Source organism: Neltuma alba, unplaced genomic scaffold (assembly GCF_004799145.2).
Source record: "Neltuma alba isolate B1F8T4 unplaced genomic scaffold, ASM479914v2 tig00012116_pilon, whole genome shotgun sequence".
NCBI classification, from domain to species: Eukaryota; Viridiplantae; Streptophyta; class Magnoliopsida; order Fabales; family Fabaceae; genus Neltuma; species Neltuma alba.
In genome coordinates, this window is record NW_021636668.1 from 1,093,023 (window position 1) to 1,111,850 (window position 18,828).

Consider the following 18,828-nt stretch of genomic DNA (forward strand, 5'->3'; position numbering starts at 1 on the left):
ACATAAGTCTCATGTATCATATAGATTACAGAGTTTGAAAAATAATAGACATTACTTATAGTGCTGCATAAAAAGTTTATATACCACCTCAATCCGCGTACGAATCAGTTAAAGATTTAATTTAATTTTAAGTATCAAATCACAATCCGATTTCGCATATAAATTTTAGATATGGATGATAACATTGATTTTGAGTTATGCGCTGCCTGCACATTCTATTGACAAGTGAAAATTGTCAAGAAATATTGTTAATCTTTCAAATTTTTATAGTTTTCCTGTGCCATTGATTAGCTCGTTATTTTGTTTCCCTTTTTTGGCCTTTTTTTTTTTAAAGTATAGTTATCTTTTTATTGGAGACTATCTTATTTGAGGTACTGCCAGGTATTAAATGTGAACACTTCTTCTAACGGAGATTCAAATCTTGATTCGTTACATTTAAATCTTAATTCGTCATATTACAAAGAACCAGTTCCTTTTAATTAGATCTAAGCATGTTCGCCTCTTCAGCCTCTTTTGATGTTACTGTTAGCTCGTTATTTCGTTATTTTGCTAATAGCGAGGGAACAACAATGTCGTCATCTTTCTCTTGGCTGGCCCAAGCAAATATAGACGGAAGGGTAAAGTGGGATGCTTCAAATCTCCTGACATAAACTTCTTCAATTTCGAGTTCTCTGTATAAATGGGCAAAAGACCTTCGGTGCCCTATTTTCTAATACTCCCTTGCTCCCTTATTATAAAATTTCAACAATCGAATTACCCCATTTTAAAAAACTATTAAAATTAGTTAAAATAATAAATATGTAAAGAATATTTTTTCCCCTCAATTATGCCCTAATTTACAAGTAGGTAGGTGAGAGAAAGGGGGAAAAAAGAAAATATATAGGAAAAAGATAACTAGAGAGACTGTATTAATTAAGTATAAAATGAGTAAACGGCATTTTTTTCATGTCACCTTAATTTTAAAATGACAATTTAAGTTTTGACATTATGAGGTGTTGGCTTCTCAAATTGGATTTTATAAGTTTACACTTCTTTTCTGTCATTTTTCTCATTCTCATTCCCTCAAGTGATTAAATTATAAAATAAAATCAAGTGTTCATGGGCTTGGATTCCTGCCGCCACCAAAAAAAAAAAGCCAAATTGAACAAACAGGATATAACTTTGCAGAACTCTCTCTCTCTTTTTTCATTAGCGTTCTCTTCTCGCTCTCCCACTCCCACGCACAAAAGACAGCATTAACACAATAAAGAGGAATGAAACGATAGCCTGAATATCTCATTAATTTAATGATAATATTAAAAAAAAAATTTATAGAGCACTTTTCTTTGTCAAACTTCTTTTTGCAAGAAAATAAAATTTCTTTTTGTCAGACACTGTAGAGTTTCACTCGATCATGAATCCGCTACTTGCATGTTGTGTTGTTTTTTTTTTCTTCAGTTATAATCTTCCTCGAATCAATTCGGTGCTTGCTACATAGTCCATTAAAGAGCTGATTTTTTAGAAGAAAATATGATACTCCTCCGGTCCTAATTATAAGACCCAATTGACTTATTTGAGGAGATTAAAGAAGTAAGTTAAGTTGGTTATTTATAATAAATAAGTGTTGTCATCCTAAAATATCCTTGCTAATTAAGTATATTGGCTAAAACTATCATTATTAGAAGGATTATCTTGGAAAAAATGCATAAATATAAGAGACAAAATGATTGGGTCTTATAATTAGGATCAAATAAAAAGTCAAATTGGGTCTTATAATAAGGACCGGAGGAGTATATTATTATAATAACAAAAAGGAGAAGTCGAGAAAATTCTGAAGAATTGATACGTACACAATAAAAGAAAAAGAAAAGGAAGCAACAAGACTGAGGGGAGTAAGAAACCGAAAAGGAAGAAATAGAGGAGTTAGAAAGAGAACTGGTAGGGAATTATAGTGAAGCCAATCCAATTGGCAGCTCATAGGGCGCTACACACGATCGCATAGGCACGTACTCTCTCCCTCCCACCCTCCCTCTCTCTCATATCGTCTCCCCTCTCTGGAGAGACAAATCCGCGGATCTATCTCCACCCACCATTTCCATTCATCTCATCCACACTCTCTCTCAGCCCCCTTCCTCTCCTTCCTTTCTTTATCTCTACCGCTGCGCATCCTCTAATTCTGGTTTCTGTCCTGCTTTCCCCCTCTTCACTCTCTGCACATCCTGATTCGGCTTCTCTTCTTAATTCTTTGGCATGCCTTCTTCGTTCGCAGATCTGCCCCGAGCTCACTCCCTCCTCGCACCCCTTTGAGCCTTCATCTGGCGCGTCGGAATTTCCAAGCTCGATCTGTTCTGGCCCCGGTTGTTCGTGCTCCTTAATTTCTCCTTTCTTAACCCTATTTCTGTCTGCAATGGCCTCTTTCCGCCCAGATCTAACATCCAGAATTTACCCTGAACCCGATGTCGCTGATGTTGACCTCTTTGATCGCTTGCCAGATTCTCTGCTTCTCCTGGTCTTCAACAAGATCGGCGATGTGAAGGCTCTTGGTCGCTGCTGTGTCGTTTCCCGCAGATTTCACTCTCTTGTGCCCCAGGTCGAGAACGTTGTTGTTCGTGTAGATTGTGTTATCTCCGACGATGATTCTTCCTCCTCCGCTGCTTCCTCTGACAAATCCCGTGGTCCTTTCTCTAATCTCTTTCGGCTAGTGTTCGGTGGCATTGTCAAGCCCCTTCAAGCTCTGGGGCAGTTCTTAGGTCCCAAAAGAACATCCTTGAGTTCTGGTCCTTCGTCCTCCTCCACCACTCTGGCCGTTGGGAGTGAAGAAGACGGGGAGGGTGATCAAGGCGGTGTGACCCATCACTCACCAACCCAAGTTTTAAAGAATTTTAATGAGATTCGGTTCCTTCGGATCGAGCTTCCCAGTGGAGAACTAGGAATAGATGATGGGGTTTTGTTAAAATGGAGAGCTGATTTTGGCTCCACTTTGGATAATTGTGTGATCTTGGGCGCTTCTTCGGTCGTGTACCCAGGACCTACGAAGTCTTTGTGCCCTCAGGAAGGGGGTTCTGACGCTGGATGTGCCAACAATGGTGGTGACGACAATGGAAGCATACCTGACTCGTTTTACACAAACGGGGGTCTGAAACTAAGGGTTGTTTGGACAATTAGCTCCTTGATAGCTGCTTCCGCAAGGCATTACTTGCTGCAACCCATCATTTCAGAGCATAAAACATTGGATAATTTAGTTTTGACGGATGCAGATGGGCAGGGTGTTTTGTCGATGAATAGAGATCAGCTCGAGGAGCTGAGAGTGAAGCCACTGTCAGCGTCGTCAGCATCAAAGAGGACTCTTGTACCCGCTCTCAATATGAGACTATGGTATGCTCCTCAGTTGGAATTGCCCGATGGGGTTGTTTTGAAGGGCGCGACCCTTGTTGCGATTAGACCTAGTGAGCTGTCCTCCACGGCAAAGAAGGAAGTCTCCGATGTATCTTGGGTTTCGACAGCATTTGGTGAACCGTATGGGGCAGCAGCAAGGATGCTGGTTAAGAGGCGGACTTACTGTCTTGAGATGAACTCCTTCTGATTGTACGAGCTTTTGGATCCATGGTAAGTTTTATAATTTTTCTGCTTCATGTTATGTGCACGCAGTATTATGTTTCCTATGCGTATTTCAATTCAGTATAAAAAATTGGAAGTGTTCCTCCTGCTCACGAAACGAAAGGCTAATAGATATTTGGAAATAAGTAAAAGAATGAATGAATGGTCGTAATGGATTGATGGCTTGCCTTCTGAAGGCATCTGACAACAGGTGTGAGTGTGTATTTGCCTGCTAAATGAGCCAGAGTTCGGGGCCAAATGATGCATGGTCAATTGAACCCACTTAGGATTTTGGCTGCAGTTTTCTAATTTCTGACAGGCAATCTGCCTGCATGACTCTAGATATTTATTGCAACACTTGAATTGAATGTCAATTACATAACAGTAAAAGCCTAATATTTGTCCATCTCTTGGAGATACGTGCTTTGACGGGGAGATGGATAGGGAGAAAGTGCAACTTATGCAATGCTCTTTAGATTGAAAAGAGGAAAGGTTTCTTTAAGTGGTCTTATGTTTCTAATTTTGGGTGCTGGCTTAATTTTCACTTGATTACTATCATGTTATTTCAACTTTCACCAATCTAATTCATTTGTTAAAATTGGGTGTTTCAGGGAAAGCGCAATCAGGCGAGGAACAGGGAAACATGGTACTCCCTCAAAGAAAGAACGAGAAAGGGCAATTTTTCTTGAGCGTACATGGAGTTAGGCACCTAAGGCAAGCTGAATTTTGCTCTTCCTTGCCTCTCAAGTTGCAGCCACATTTGAATGATGATTAAAGGGCTGCCAGTTATTCGGCTGTTGTGCCTGAACTGTGAACTAAATGCATCTGCTGGGTTTTTTTTAATTTGAAGCAATGCTTGTAAGATTGCACACCTGCCTGTAACAGCTGAGTTTGTAGCCACCTTTTTCCATTTTCAGTTATTCCTCTGTGAATATTCAGTAGGTACCAGTTTGGTATGCTTTTGTGATATATTCTTCTGAAGTGAAATGAGCAATGTACTTTGCATCTGTAAGTTCAAATGACTTCTGGATGAACGAACCAATCCTATTCATGCAATACAGGTTCCTGCACCTACTCACTGCTGTTAGGTGTTTTGCTGGATACCTGACTCAGGTTACCAGCATTCAGAAATGTGTAGGGAAACACTCTGTCGAACAAAACAAGATTGATCCAATGACATTGTTCGCACTTTTAACGATATTATTTGTGTTCTTCCGCTGCTGTTATTCTCTTAAGTGACCATTTAATCCGAAAAGATCAAGCTTTCGCTTCAAATTGTTTCATGCGGGGAGCATGATCCCTTTTTTGACTTTTCCCTCCTCTTTTTGTAACTTGTTATAGAAAAATAATTTAGGATTCATCAGAGAAGTTTATGCGAGGTGGATCCAATTTTGGTAAATCTTTTAAAAGTTGTAGGGTAATATTTTTAATATAATTAGGAAATATGAGTTTATTAAAAAACTCAACTATGGCATGATGAATTATAAAAGAAAATTATCTTAGCCGCATCTTGTGAAGAATCTGGTTATAAAAATGTTTGAAAAAAAAGTGCGTAAAGACTTCCCCTGATATCATACAGAAGTATACATGGCGAAAAAATAAAAGTACACAGAAGTGTAATATACAGATGATATATTAGTTCGTAACATAATTGAAACTGCAGCCCTGGCAACGCTACCAACTGCAGACACAGTTACACGCGTGATAAGTACACATAATTTAGCATGGCGAGCTGAGTCGCACATGTGGGATGTGTGTGGTGGATAATTGATACTTAATTCGGTTGCAAAATTTTTATGATTTAGTAGTCACATGATGTCTAGTTGGTGTTTTTGATTGCCTGTAAAAGCGCTTGTTTGGTGGCTTTTTTTCTGGTTAGGTTGATGACTTTTATGACAGACACAACATAATATTGGTTCTGTTCTGTGATTTAAAGCAACTCAATTATTTAGTGGTAAATTGTTTTTTTCCCAACCCCAAACAGGATTACACGATTAGCAGTAAGGAAAAACGTTAGCCATTATTAAATGCTACAGAAATTCATAGGCTCCATGATTGTGTTATTTGGGGTAGATTTGACATCAACGTCACCAGCACCACCATTCAATTGCACAGGGGGGAAAAGGCCAAAAAAAAAAAAAGAGAAAGAGAGAGAGAAGAACAACATCATCATGTCTTTAATTTTTAAAGTCGCCCACCTCTTTAAATATTGTAACTTGTCATCAATGTGCTATCCTATCCCCTGACATTTTCAATAATTAATTCATCCTATAATTTGAAATTAAAATTTCTTCTAAGTGCCAAGGACCCATGTGTATGCCCAAGTTTTCCTTTCATTAATTATAATTATGTTAAATGCAATGCCACTTTATTAGATCTTTGTACAAACTAGCAAGTATGAACTTTATTGAAAGGTTTTCGTGGAAGGCGGGGAACAAAAGGCTTTTGAAAATTAAGTTTGGTGTACAAGAGACGAAGTTGTCCATTCAAAATCGGATTTTGAACATTCTTAAGTTTGGTAGTTCACTGATCCTAACCAATAGAAAGCACGGGTTGAATGAACAAGAAACCTGAAGGGTTGAGCTTATCTTGTGGTGTAAAGAGGTCAAGAAGCCGAGTTTGCTGTTGAAAATTAGAAAATTATAGTCTTTGTCTACAAAGACAAGTCTCCATGACCATTACGTTCTGGATAGAATGGAGCAAGCCGGGGTGGGACATGGGATTGTTTGAACCATCGGATATTTACCTTGTTGCCACAACTTTCTTAACACTCCTGTCTGAATTTTTCTGGAAGGTCCTTCCTTATGCTTCCAGAAGCAGCTTTTGTCCATCCTCGTTAACTGAGACACAGCGCAAATGAATGAGACGCGTGATCACAAGCTTCTAGAGCTATTCAAAGCTCAAAACTTCTGGCTAAGGCCTAAGACTGGCTTTTTAAATGTGTTCAATCGCTTCAACCTTGTGTAAATATTAAATTTGTGATTCTTGTTGGCCTGATATTTTTTTTCTTTTAAATGATTCTCCTGTCAATTCTTTGTCCTAAACCAGAGGTATTTGCTTCCCTGAAATTACATTATTTCATATAAATGCTGACATGCGACTGATAAGTTGGAAATCATTAATGTTCCATGTCAACGTAGAATATTAGTAAGCATGATTAACTTGGAATAAAAATCTCTCTTATTATTTAATAAATCCAAACATGTTCTGAACTGTTCTTTAGAGGCTCATAAATGTCGCTTCAAAACTGCAAGCATTCCAGTTGTGAATGACGGGGCAAGGCTGCTTCCTAGAACCGACCTCTATTTTGCTTTACTCAAACAATAATTCATATTCTTAATTATTTTATTAGCTTGATTAGCTGTTTCTGGCTTCCTGCTTCCAACTTTATCTGTTTGTCACGTGAGGTATCTTAGCTTTGTACCCTTCTAATCCCACGTGAAATGAGATATATGAACTCTGTACTCAAAAGAACTCAAGCTTTTGCACACTGTAAGAAACAGGTCTTCTTACTCCAAAAAAAAAAAATCTTTTGACCTGTGGCTATCATTTTCAATTATTCCTTTGTATTCTTATTCCACATTCATTGGCGATATAATTATGTGTATGTATAATATAAACAAAGAGGCAAGGCTCAGATTATAATTGATGTCACTTTCTCTAATATTCCACCCAAGTTTTAAAATTGTGGTGCAAGATAGATGCATCCAAATGGAAGAATATATAGGAAACAGAAAACGGTGAAGAAGCCCCCACATGCTAATTTATATGCCGGCAGAGGCTGTGACACAAAGTTGATGAGCTAGTGGGAGATATTAATAATTATTAATAATATATTATCGATACACTAAGGAGCAGGCAGGGTAGAGATAAGAAAAAGAAAATCATGTTTATGTTTGGATCATTGGATTATCCAATAATTGTGTTCAGCATGATCATGAATCATGACCCACCACCAGCATTTCGGGATATTTCAGGAGGCACTTGCAACTTTTATGCCACTTTTGGTTTTTGGGAGAAATTAGTTACTGCATGAACGTCTTATTTGACCTTAAGAAAATTACTTATGATTTATCTTTTCCGTGAAAATGCTGCAAGATCATGGTTTTAAAAACACAGGCATTTGCTTCATTATAACAGAAAAATGGCGTCCAACTATGCACAGAAAATCTGCACATATCTCTTGGCTTTTGCCCTTTCTTTCATTTTCTTTCAAGCTAAAGTCGATCTGATATTCTCTTTTTTAGGTAGAAGTTGCTTTCATTTTACTTTTGCAGAGCAACTAAGCTTTGCTGCCACCATGCCTTTTTTTATTGTTATATTTATTTGTTATACATCCTTAAGGTTAGACTCATTTGTACCTTCTTTTAATGTGTTTCCTCTTCCTCCACCAGGGGAAGCGGGTTAAAAAGCTGTAAGTAGGAAGAGCACATGCATCGAACAGACCCAAACAATGAGTAGAGTTGAAGGTTTAGGTTGGAAGATGAGGAAAATAGAAGAATAAATAACATGAATCAAAATGTACCATATAAGCAAGTGTAGCAGATTCCATAACAAAACAACAGCATTTGTGCACAGCTGTCTTGAAAAAAACAAATCTCAACTGGATTTACTACTTGATCTCATACAACATATTATATAGTCGAAGTCTGTGTGGTTAAATAACACAATATTTTTTGGGAAGAGAAATGACATTAAATTTATGATTATCGGATTGCATTTGGGTTTATACTGTGTCGAAGGCTGACGAATTGCAGCACCATTAGCAAACTAATTCCCGGGCCTTTCCGAAGCCAATATGGTATATAGACAATCCCAAAATTAACTTGCAAGAACCCAGAGAATGAGCAAACAGGTTCAATCATGTTCTTTTAACATTCCATCAACATACAAAATGATCTGCATGCTCAGACCGATATATACTTAAATACCGAATGTAAAATGAATGACTTCAAATTGGTCCAAGTTAAATACCCACACTTGATCACAAACAACGTACCATCCCATGTGTCCAAGGCCAAGCTTACAGACACAACTTGCTACTAGAACTCTTTCCCTTGGTGTCCTGCATCAAATAAACCCAGAACAATGAATATGATCAAAAGGGAAATCCGTACACAGTACTTGCAAATCACACCTATTAGCATCTATATGTTGTTTATCTTTAGAAGGTGAAAGATCAGATTAAACATTTACGAGCAAGAATCAGCCATCGATGTATAGATGTTCCCGGATGCTAAAAAACCATGAGTACTCGAAAACTTGAACAAATATAATTTTTCTGCTAGATGAGTCATGAGCTCTCTATAAATTTGATGAAGCCGTTTGACTTGGAAGATAATTATTTCCTTTTCTATTTGCAGGGGACTGACATCTAAGATTTGAACAAAAATGCTTACATGTGAAGGTACAAACCCATTTCGAGTGATTTCTGTTTACAGATGGATATCTTTAAGTGGGACTGCAAAGATATGTCAAAATAAAAAGCTTTTTATGAAGTTTACGCGTGACAGTGTCCTCTACGGTGTCCTCTTATATTTCTTGCAGTTCATGTCACATAGTAAGGATGACAATGATAATATATAGCAGAAAGTTCTAGAAAATCTTTGAATCAGGTTCTTCTCTTCATTTCGGAAAGGCGGAACAATCAATAGAGATTGAGTTTCAAGGAAATATGAATCTATGCCTTCTGTCTCCAGAGGGAAAATCACTTGGATCTTTCGGTGTATCCGTCAACTACTTCAAATGTACCAAATAATATCGATGGTATAATTTGGATGGCTAACTGAGTTTCGAAATCCTATTACAACCATCACTAGGGTGGTGTCATATATACTAAAATATCATGGTAATTTGCTTCGAAGGAATTTAGAATTGCTTCTACAGTAATCTGGGCTTGATATATATACATGCCTCTCAGAACCTGGTGCACTTCTATAGCAGCTTACTCTTTAAACGGTTGTCGAAACTTTATAATGCTTTTCGCTAATATTTTCTTAATAAGCTGGACTCAGAGCATAATTTGTTAACATCTAGTTACAGAAATATTCGTAAGGCTAGAATTTCGCTTTTTGGGTTCAATTGCTAGGTTTCCCATTTGCCAATACATAGTAAGTAACGCACGTGAAGAACCAGAGTCCAAAATGACTGCTAAATGCAGAGTTAACATAACATGCTTCACATTCAAAAATTCAACTGTGTTGCTCATTCCCAGATTAAAACAACCAGAGGCCAAAATAACTATACGACGACTACGTATATGTTAGTTCCTCTATCAGTTCTCATGCATTACCATCCCACAAAGCCCTTGCCCCCTCCAACCATTCCCCAACTAGACTGGTGAGTATAATCGTAAAGTCGAACATAAGGCTCGCCTAAGATATAGATGGTTGACTTAAGAAATCGACCCAAAATTTATCCCATGTCTTTTTCACACATACAGTCAAATTAACAACTTGATGTGATTGCGGGACCTACCGCAAATCCGGTTGCTACAAAGTAAAACCTTCTTATTAGTTAACCAAAACGAAAAAAAAAGAGACCATGCTGATTATATTGTATATCTCAAGAAGAGAATGGAAATAATACAAGTAATTGTGAAATATAAAACTTAGGCTTCTGCAAAGAAGTAGCTAGATGTGCCTAATATCCATGGTCATCTTCATTCTGAACAGTAATACTAATATAAATTTTCCCCCTCCTTGACAGTCATCAATCTGAATGAGATCTATGCTCATTATCACTCATTCAATCTATGTATTTGTATACTAGGAAAGTTCAAAGGTCAAATTTGTCCTAAACCGACTTCATGATCAAGCATTTCCCCCTTAGTTTAGACCTCAGTTCATGACACGAACAGTTAATTAGGTCACTTTTTTCTCCTCGATTTTTGGCTTCCTTTTTTGTTCCCTTCGTTGGCATGACCATATGCTAGAGACTACCCGAAAATGACTAAATCTATGCAGAGATGTGGCATTGCAAAACATGTAAAACAATCATTCACTGTGCGGTTCTCTTTCCTCTTCCAATAATGAGCTACGTGCGAGAGTGCAATGCAGAACTATATCCCTTCCCTAGCATATGGCAGCCAACTTAAACCAATTGATGGGGATTCACAGAAAATAAAAGAGCAAGTTGTGCAAGGTTCTTACATCATGCATGAAAGGCAGCTTGTGACATTCAATACAAAGACAGGGTGGGACAAACAGCCATGTCTCTTCGCGGAGAGTTAATGATCAACTGGTATGCCTTACACAAAACAAATGATTTATTTTAAAACAAAACAACTGATTTCTATATTTATATAGTTAATCTAAACGGGGCAATTTAGTTTAAGGTTTTGGGTTTATATTGCATCCAAAATCACTGGGTACGACTAAACATGTTTTCAAGTGCATCGAACAAAATTGTAAATAAGCCAAACTATTCATGATTATTATGAACATCGTGACTTATTATAGATTTTTTTTATTCAATGTTGATGGATGATTTTATGTTTGTCCTTACAAGTTAGTAATCTCAATAGGCGTGGACACCGGATTCAACTCTATCAAGATTAAATAATATCCAATTGGATACAACTACTCTTACTAAATGGAGTTAACATATGATCTATTATGCTTTGTCAACGAAATTTAAAATAAATTGTTAATCAAATATCTCGTTCAATAACTAAAACCCAATTTTCTCTATTGGGAAATATGTCTAAAACATCCCGACTAGTAACATAATATTTAATTTAAATTATTTCGGTAACATAATTTGTTTGTCTATTTAGTACAAGATTTATAAATGAATCAATTAATGAATAATAACATATTTGAATATATGATATGAGTATGGTTTTCTTTGTCTCTGTTGAAGCGTATTGGTCAAAATAATTGCTGTCGAAACAAAACGGCCACACTAATGTAATGTTATTTCAATAATCGATTTAGAAATTTGGACAGCCCAAATTCTATATTTAAATGCTTAAATTTTCTATTATATTTTTCTAAAGTAGTTTGTGGCAACAAAACGATTTCTATTTGATGCAGCTTTCAGATAAAAGTATAAAAAATCTCAAAAAAAAAAAAATCATATACAATAGACTATCCAAATGAAATCTGAATCAACATAGAAAACATACTACTCCTTGTGTCCGAACTTATTTTCTGAGAATCTGGACTTAGTTTCCTGTTGGATCAAATTCAAAAGTTGTGTTAAAAATTCTCTCCGATGCGAGCTTGATTGTCAGAAATGTTTAATTCTTGTTTTTTATAGCAGCACATGATCAAACTTGTTTAAAGCATTTAAATAGTTTTCAAATTGTTTTCTTCCCGAGTTGGACAAAAAAGCATATGTACTTGTATGGCATTATAAATATAAGTTTTCAGTGATGTACCACATGGACAATTCAAATTTCAAACAAGGATGTCATGAAGTGAGTAGTTCCAGCTAAAGCGACCCTAATGCAGGGGTCTGGGTGAGTCAGTGCTGATAACCTATTGTCTGTACTCGCAATTCTCCCTCGTAATAATTTCTACCCAAGACTAAGAACAGTACACCTGTCTCTTTGATGCTCAAGGAGTCAAGTCAAGCATGCCTACGTGCATGGACCTTTCACCATATATCATATGGAAAAAGAGAAGTCCTTCATTTATGATTCTCACGTCTTGTCGACAGACCCTTCCTCAGTGCCGTTTGGGAGTCAGAAAAAATAAGTAGGATAGGGATTATAAAGCTGCTCTTTCGACCCTCATTGTGATTTGTAAAGCTATTTTTAAGCTCTGGTTTTTGCACACTTTCCAACTAGACCCCACTCAACGGCCCTGGACAGGGTTTTCACTACACATAAGCTTACACCTGTCATGGACACCGCATTTGCTACAGAGCAAGGAATCAACCCTAGTGCAAAACCAGGAGACAACCAGCCAATATTGATCACGACAATCCACGCAGGAATCATCTCAAGAGACAGCATATAAAACAGATATCACCCATCATAAAATATATATACATGGCCAACGGTATGATTACCTAGAAAGTAAACGGCTCATTCCTCATGGTATTGCACAATGCACACAACACGGATATCAAAAAAGTTTTTTTAATGAAAAGACATTCAAATTTTGTGTCCTCTATGTTACAAACGAGAGTTATGCACCAACTGGCCCAGAAACGGGCAAAAAAATGCAAGGGTGATGTACGTACGTTAATAAATCAGTATAATATAAAGGGAAATGAGAAAATTAATTAAATAAAGATGATTTGGATTTTGGGAAAATTACCAGGAAGATGTAGCAAGGGCAATGTGGTGTGTCGACGGCAGACATCAGTTCTTGCCTTTGCCCTTGTGGTCAGAATGGCGGGTTACGTCGCCATAACGTAGCTGCAAACGGCCATCAAATCCAGGTGGGAACTGGTGGTGGTGGTGATTCTCCATGGTTTGTGCAGCAGCAGCTCCTATGAGGAAAGGTAGATTGGATCCGTCTACAGGAGTAGAAAACCTCTGAAGAGGGTGAGGCAAAACAGACGGTGAATTGGACTGAAGGGTCCCCCTGTTGAAACCAGCTAGGCCTGCAGAAGAAGAGATGGTGAAGTTGAAGTTGTAGTCACTGCTTCCGCCAGGTATGAGATGGTCAGTAGGCATGAATGAGAAATGCTGCAGCTGATCTGAGTGATTTTCGCCCCCCACACTGAATGGAGAAACAGACAGTGCCTGAAGGGGAAGGGAAGAGTTTGCCAATTGGATTTGTCCTGAAAACCCTGAAGATTGATTATGAGTTCTAATAGAGGGATTCCCCACAAGGCCTGAGTTGAAGTAGTCCATGGGTGTTGTACACCATTGCTGTCTCGCTGCCTTGTTGAACAAATTAGTCTCATGATGATCATCACCGGTGGGACTCGTGGTGGAAGGAACCGTACTAGTAATCCCCCCCGTGAGAAGCTCGGTGAAAGAAGCAGTTTGAGAAATGGGGTTATTCACATTATTGTGGGGATGGGCAGTGTTCTCTTTCTCCTTCTCTTTTGCTGCTCTCTCTCTTGCCCTCTCTCGGGCTTTCACACGGTTTACTCGAATCTCAGACCTTGAGAGGGACAAGCCGGAGCCTTTGCTTGTCTCGGAAGTGCTGCTACAGGCAGACTTAGACAAAGAAAGGTTCTGACTTTGAGTCTGATGATAATCACCCTCACCACCTACCTCAGCATGAGCTGCATCAAACCCTTGTACTGTTCCGACACCCCCTCTTTTCTCATCGCTTGGCCGCTTTGGGCTATCAGGGAATGTGTTGTTCAGAGACGGAAGCTCAGAAATGGCGTCACCAGCTGCTTTGATCAGCCACTCCACAGCTTTACTGGGTTGGTCATAGCCAAGCCGATCTTGAAGATCATAGAACTGGATTGCTGTGGTGACCGAGAGCCTGACCCTTCGGTCTCTTAAACCCTTTGAAGTCATGACCTTGCTGTGCCGGTCTTTCCCTCCAGATGCTCGAGAAACCCTAATGATTCTTGAAGAATGGTGGTGCCAGCTATGGAACCGATTCGAGCTGACGTCGCCAACTCCCCCTCTTCTCAACAGCTCTCCGTCTTCTTCGCCGTCTGGCCATTGCTCGCTCCCTCTAGAACCTATCCTGTTGAAGTCGTTTCTGCCATTTCCGACTCTAGCGAATTTACACGCTTGTGCTTGAATCGCATCCTCCTCCATACCACAATCATGCCTTTTCCACACAAAAGCTCGAGCTTGAACCTTATTTCCCTTCTGTTCCCTACACTTCTATAGAGGTAGAGAGAGAAATATTCACAGAAATTATATGGGGAGAGAGAGAGTGAATGTGTGATTAGAGCTAGCGCAGGGTAGGGTTGCTATGTCCTTTGCATTGATGACGATGATTCAGAGAGTACTCTGTAGACAGATAAGAGAACTTTTTTTAGCGCTCCGATATATCACCGTCCAAGTCAGGGGCCTCCGTTTAAGCTTTTTGCAGTTTGCAGAAATGCTTTCAAAGGCAAAGACTGAGTAGGTCTCAGAGCCTCGGCCTCAGCTCCTGCTAAACCCAGAAACAACCCACCCACAAACCCCCATTACAAGAAAAATATATCATCAGATAAAAAAGCAAGGAAGAAAAAGAAAAAAAATAGCAGCAAATGCTTAATACGTACACATTCTCAGCAGAGAAGATCTGAGTATGTTTAGCACATTAAAATCTAACTTCTACTAAAAACTTGAGCTCGGGAGCCTACTACGATCTGACATTCTGCTTTCTTTTTAAGCTATGGAGAAAAAATTGTAGATGATTCACTTAACTGAGCCAACCCTTTTAACTTCTGCAGTGCATAAGGATTTCTTTCATTCTGACATTCGAATATATCTCGCGGAGTGTAGCTACGAAAATAACTCAAGCTTCATGGCTTAAAGACTTAGTTGACATATTACGATTCACTTGGTAAACCGATATTTGCTAATTATTAAACTGCTCTGCAGAATTTTAAAAGAAAATGACTAAAAACTCTCCCATTTTGTTAAGCTTCATTATGTTCAGCAATGTTGGTTCGGAGTCTGAGATGTTAAGCTCTCAAAACCCAGTGGGATTACACAATACTAAAGACAATCCGCAGCTCACAGATCTGTGCACCCGGAGTTGCTTACATATGAATTAAAACGAAACAAAAATATGGAAGCCTCCAAATTTTGGCTACCTGAAAGACATTCTACTCTCAGATCAGCCCTCATTTCTTTCTTTCCCCCACAAAAACAAACGCAAAAAATAGCCATGTCAGTTTAAAATTCATGTAGACTTGAATGAAAATCAGTAGGAGAAACTAGAGAAAAGCATGAAAGAGACTGGAAGGGTAGGGAGACAAGAACAACCTTTTGTGCCTGACTTTCAGGAACTAAGCTCCTTCTTGCTCTCCTGAATTTCCCAAATGGTCTTCCTTGCTTCCCAAGTGTGTGCCTTTAAATACACCACAGAAAAAAGTTCAGTCTTTTAGTTTTTTATTTAATTATCTACTTGTTTTAAGAATCTAACTCTCACCCTTATGCGTGTCCAATAGACAAGAGACCTCAAATACACAACCAAAGCGTGGGAAATTATGCTTTTTTGAAGCGAACTTAGAGTTTGATTAACACTTACAGTTGCTTTATTCTCTCTGAGCACGTAAATATGCACAGTAGTAAAATTAAAGGAAGAAAGGTGGGAGAGGGTAGAAGGATGTTCTAGGGTTCGTTGTTTGGTGGGTGAGAAACAGAAAGAAAGGGAGGGAAAATAACCCAGGTATAGAGAGGAATTGGGTGGTTTTGAGGGAAAAAGCAGGTTGCTCAAAAAGTGCCCTAAGCTGAGGAGCAGACAGAAGGAAGGAAGGAAGGAAGGAGGAGGAGGAGGAGCTAGTTGGGTTGTTCAGTTCTTTTCCGGCGGAACAATGCGCGGGCTTATCGGGAGAAGCCAGACACTACGCCGTTCCGATGCTTATGTAGGTCTACTGTTTCACAATTGCACTTGCTTTTTCTCATATTTACTCATTTACCTTCCCTCCCTCCTCCATCCCTATCGTAAGCTGTATGACTATGTTATGTCAATTATATACAACACAATAGCACTGCACCAATAAATCTCTCTCTCTCTCTCTCTCTCTCTATATATATATATATATATATTCCTACTTTAAATTACATCCAAGGCCAAAAAAAGTTTTAATTACAACAAAAATGAAACTCAAGTTCAAATTAGTATATCAAATAAAATTTAGAAAATTAGGGAACAAAATCAAATGACGTCAAACAACAATAATTTGACCTCGTTCTTAATATTCATTTTTTCTTAATCCTTTAATTTGGCCTCATTCCAAATACATTTGGCTTCTTATAGGCTGGATCTTATACGGCGTGGATACTCTTGTGATTTCAGCAAAGTTTCTTTTTTCTCCAGATTTGATAAAAACGTGAATGATTAATTAACTTATGTCATTTCTGATGGATTAATAATTTTCCAGTATGATTTAAAACTCCAATAGAACCTACGTAGCACAACCAATGAGAACTGAGAAGAAGAAGAAGAAGAAGAAGAAGAACCAGAGGGGAAAAAAGGGAAAATAAGTTTTACGAAATGCTGGTTTAGCATGTACTTCCATTTGTAGTTTTGTACTGCTCTCAATCCCATTCACATTTCCTTCAAGTTTCAGCCTCTTTCACACAGAGAACAAAGTATAAACAGCAAATATAAAACTAAACTCTAAAAAGTTTCTTGTTAGCTTTTTGTTTAAAAAATAATAATAATAACAACCATCGTAAAGTATCAATTCATTCACGATTGTTTATATTTATCCAGCAAGTGGACCGTTACGACCACGGAATTAAGAAAAATAAACAAACAACAAAAGGTGACCAAACACCAACATTAATGATATCAAGATCAGCTAACTATATGTCCTGTAAAATTTAATTTCGTATGATGATTATTTTCGCAAACAGGTACACAAGTATTACAACATTGAATTACATAATTAAATTATTTGTATTTTTATTATACCTTGTGAATTCAATCTCTAGCTTTTATGCTGCATAACGTAAGATTGAATGAATAAATTGAATGAACGGGAAAGACGATTAAAAAATTACACTTTCTCTTATCATTAATAATTTAATATAATAACTACTTAATTGATTTGGATAAATATTTAAAAAAATTAATTAATTGATTACAACAAAATTGATAAATTATAACCCTGTAATATTAGATTATATATCTTATTATAATTAAGTCATTAGGTAAATCAGCGTAAAAGAATGATAAATATGAAAAACATAGTAAATTAAGATTTCATAATTAGAATCGAATACAACTCTCACCTGACTCCTATATTATGAAGCGAGTAGTAGATGTCAAACGAGTTTCAGTTGGGAGTCCAAATGGCAACATGATTAGATAAGGCAGCTGCTACTTTGTTTGGCTTTGAAGGAATCAGTTCTCTCATGAATGATGACACCCAAATAAATGAAAACAACAACTTTTGCAGGCAAGCTCATATGCATATACAGGCTCCTTTAATGTTTGTTGGGCAAAAGTTCGAAGCTCGGCCAGTTGTTTTCTCCTGGTTAAGGTGGATGGATATATGAATTTGTATGTACATATTTTGTTTTTGTTTTCTACTATATATATGCACTTTTATCATACATAACATCTCAATTCTAACAGCTACTACTGTAACAATTTGACAACTCTAATATAATTGACTTTCCTAAAATATTCTATTTAATCAGTACTCAGTTGGCAAAAATTAAACCTTTCTTAATATACTTAATTAATAGGGATAGTTTGAAATTTTTTTTAAATTTAAGAAATAAAATGGATTCAGATCTTACACGTAAAATGACCAAAACAAACACCCTAACTAAATACGTCCTGTGTTTAGAATCAAAGGAAGTTAAAAATAATTGTATCTGTGGGCGCTCACCTAAATATTCCGAGGTAGTTCATTTGGCTCCCATGCACGATTAGACAACTAGATATCCTTTATAATATCTGATTAATTTGAAGACACTTGCCATCTTTTTCAAACCTATGTCCCACTTTATACTACGAGCAGCTGATCATTTAGTTTTTCACTTTTTCTCTCCTCAATCTGATTAGTGATTAAATATGCAGAATAATATGTATTGGTGAATTTCATTATTATTTGTTTATCACTTATATCTGTGGAATTGAGTTTATTTTTACACGACAACAAATATGGAAATGGTAATAAATTTAAGAAAATAAACATACTATATACCCAAATTTAAAAGGTATCGTGTCATAATGACCTGCAACTTGTGTTGAACCTTGAATTTATAGTATTCATCTCACCACAATGGAATTGTGGTAAAAGTTGAAGGCCCCTGATTAATTTAAAATGCAAGATAAGCAAATTAAAAAAGAGAGAGAGAAAAAATAAGCAGTGCTTCCTCCTATCCTCATATGAGAGCTAGCTAGAGTTAGATTTAATTCTAATATAAAATTTCAATTCACTTTATCTTTCCTATTTAGCATTTTTTTCAAACTAATTTACTAACTTATGAATTGGTACTCCATCCCATCATTAATAGGAGCTAATTGGAGGACTAAATTTGATTTGAATACAAGATAACAATTCATTCTGTCTCTTATATTGATCATTTTTTTCATACTAATTTACCAAACTTAAAAACTAATATATATATATAACATAATGTTACATAGAGGTATTTTAGAGAAATGATACCATATTTATTATAATTAACCAATTTAATTAACCTCC

At 37.2% G+C, this 18,828-nt stretch overlaps 2 protein-coding genes across 8 annotated transcripts; one reads left to right on the forward strand and one right to left on the reverse strand.

The window, feature by feature from the left end:
• Positions 1-2,017: 2,017 nt before the first annotated feature.
• On the forward strand, positions 2,018-4,658 carry LOC114722993 (F-box protein At5g46170-like). Its single transcript, XM_028909142.1, has 2 exons — positions 2,018-3,585; positions 4,188-4,658. Exon 1 carries the CDS (start codon positions 2,387-2,389, stop codon positions 3,560-3,562), a length of 1,176 nt encoding a protein of 391 aa, XP_028764975.1. The 5' UTR covers positions 2,018-2,386; the 3' UTR covers positions 3,563-3,585; positions 4,188-4,658.
• Positions 4,659-8,420: 3,762 nt separating this feature from the next.
• On the reverse strand, positions 8,421-15,978 carry LOC114722971 (transcription factor TCP2). Of its 7 annotated transcripts, none has more exons than XM_028909097.1 (5): positions 15,690-15,978; positions 15,425-15,509; positions 14,716-14,880; positions 12,846-14,600; positions 8,421-8,641 (listed from the first exon to the last, which is right to left on the reverse strand). In XM_028909097.1, the coding sequence occupies exon 4, from the start codon at positions 14,258-14,260 to the stop codon at positions 12,890-12,892; it is 1,371 nt and encodes a 456-aa protein (XP_028764930.1). In that variant the 5' UTR covers positions 14,261-14,600; positions 14,716-14,880; positions 15,425-15,509; positions 15,690-15,978; the 3' UTR covers positions 8,421-8,641; positions 12,846-12,889. The 7 variants fall into 7 exon arrangements, with proteins under 7 accessions (XP_028764930.1, XP_028764929.1, XP_028764932.1 ...); XM_028909096.1 differs by having other exon boundaries at positions 12,846-14,603; XM_028909099.1 differs by having other exon boundaries at positions 12,846-14,603; positions 15,591-15,978.
• Between the last annotated feature and the right edge of the window lie 2,850 nt (positions 15,979-18,828).

Bases quoted from the DNA above. Each gene is read 5' to 3' on its own strand.
- LOC114722993 (XM_028909142.1), top strand. From the start codon at position 2,387: ATGGCCTCTTTCCGCCCAGATCTAACATCCAGAATTTACCCTGAACCC.
- LOC114722971 (XM_028909100.1), bottom strand. From the start codon at position 14,260: ATGGAGGAGGATGCGATTCAAGCACAAGCGTGTAAATTCGCTAGAGTC.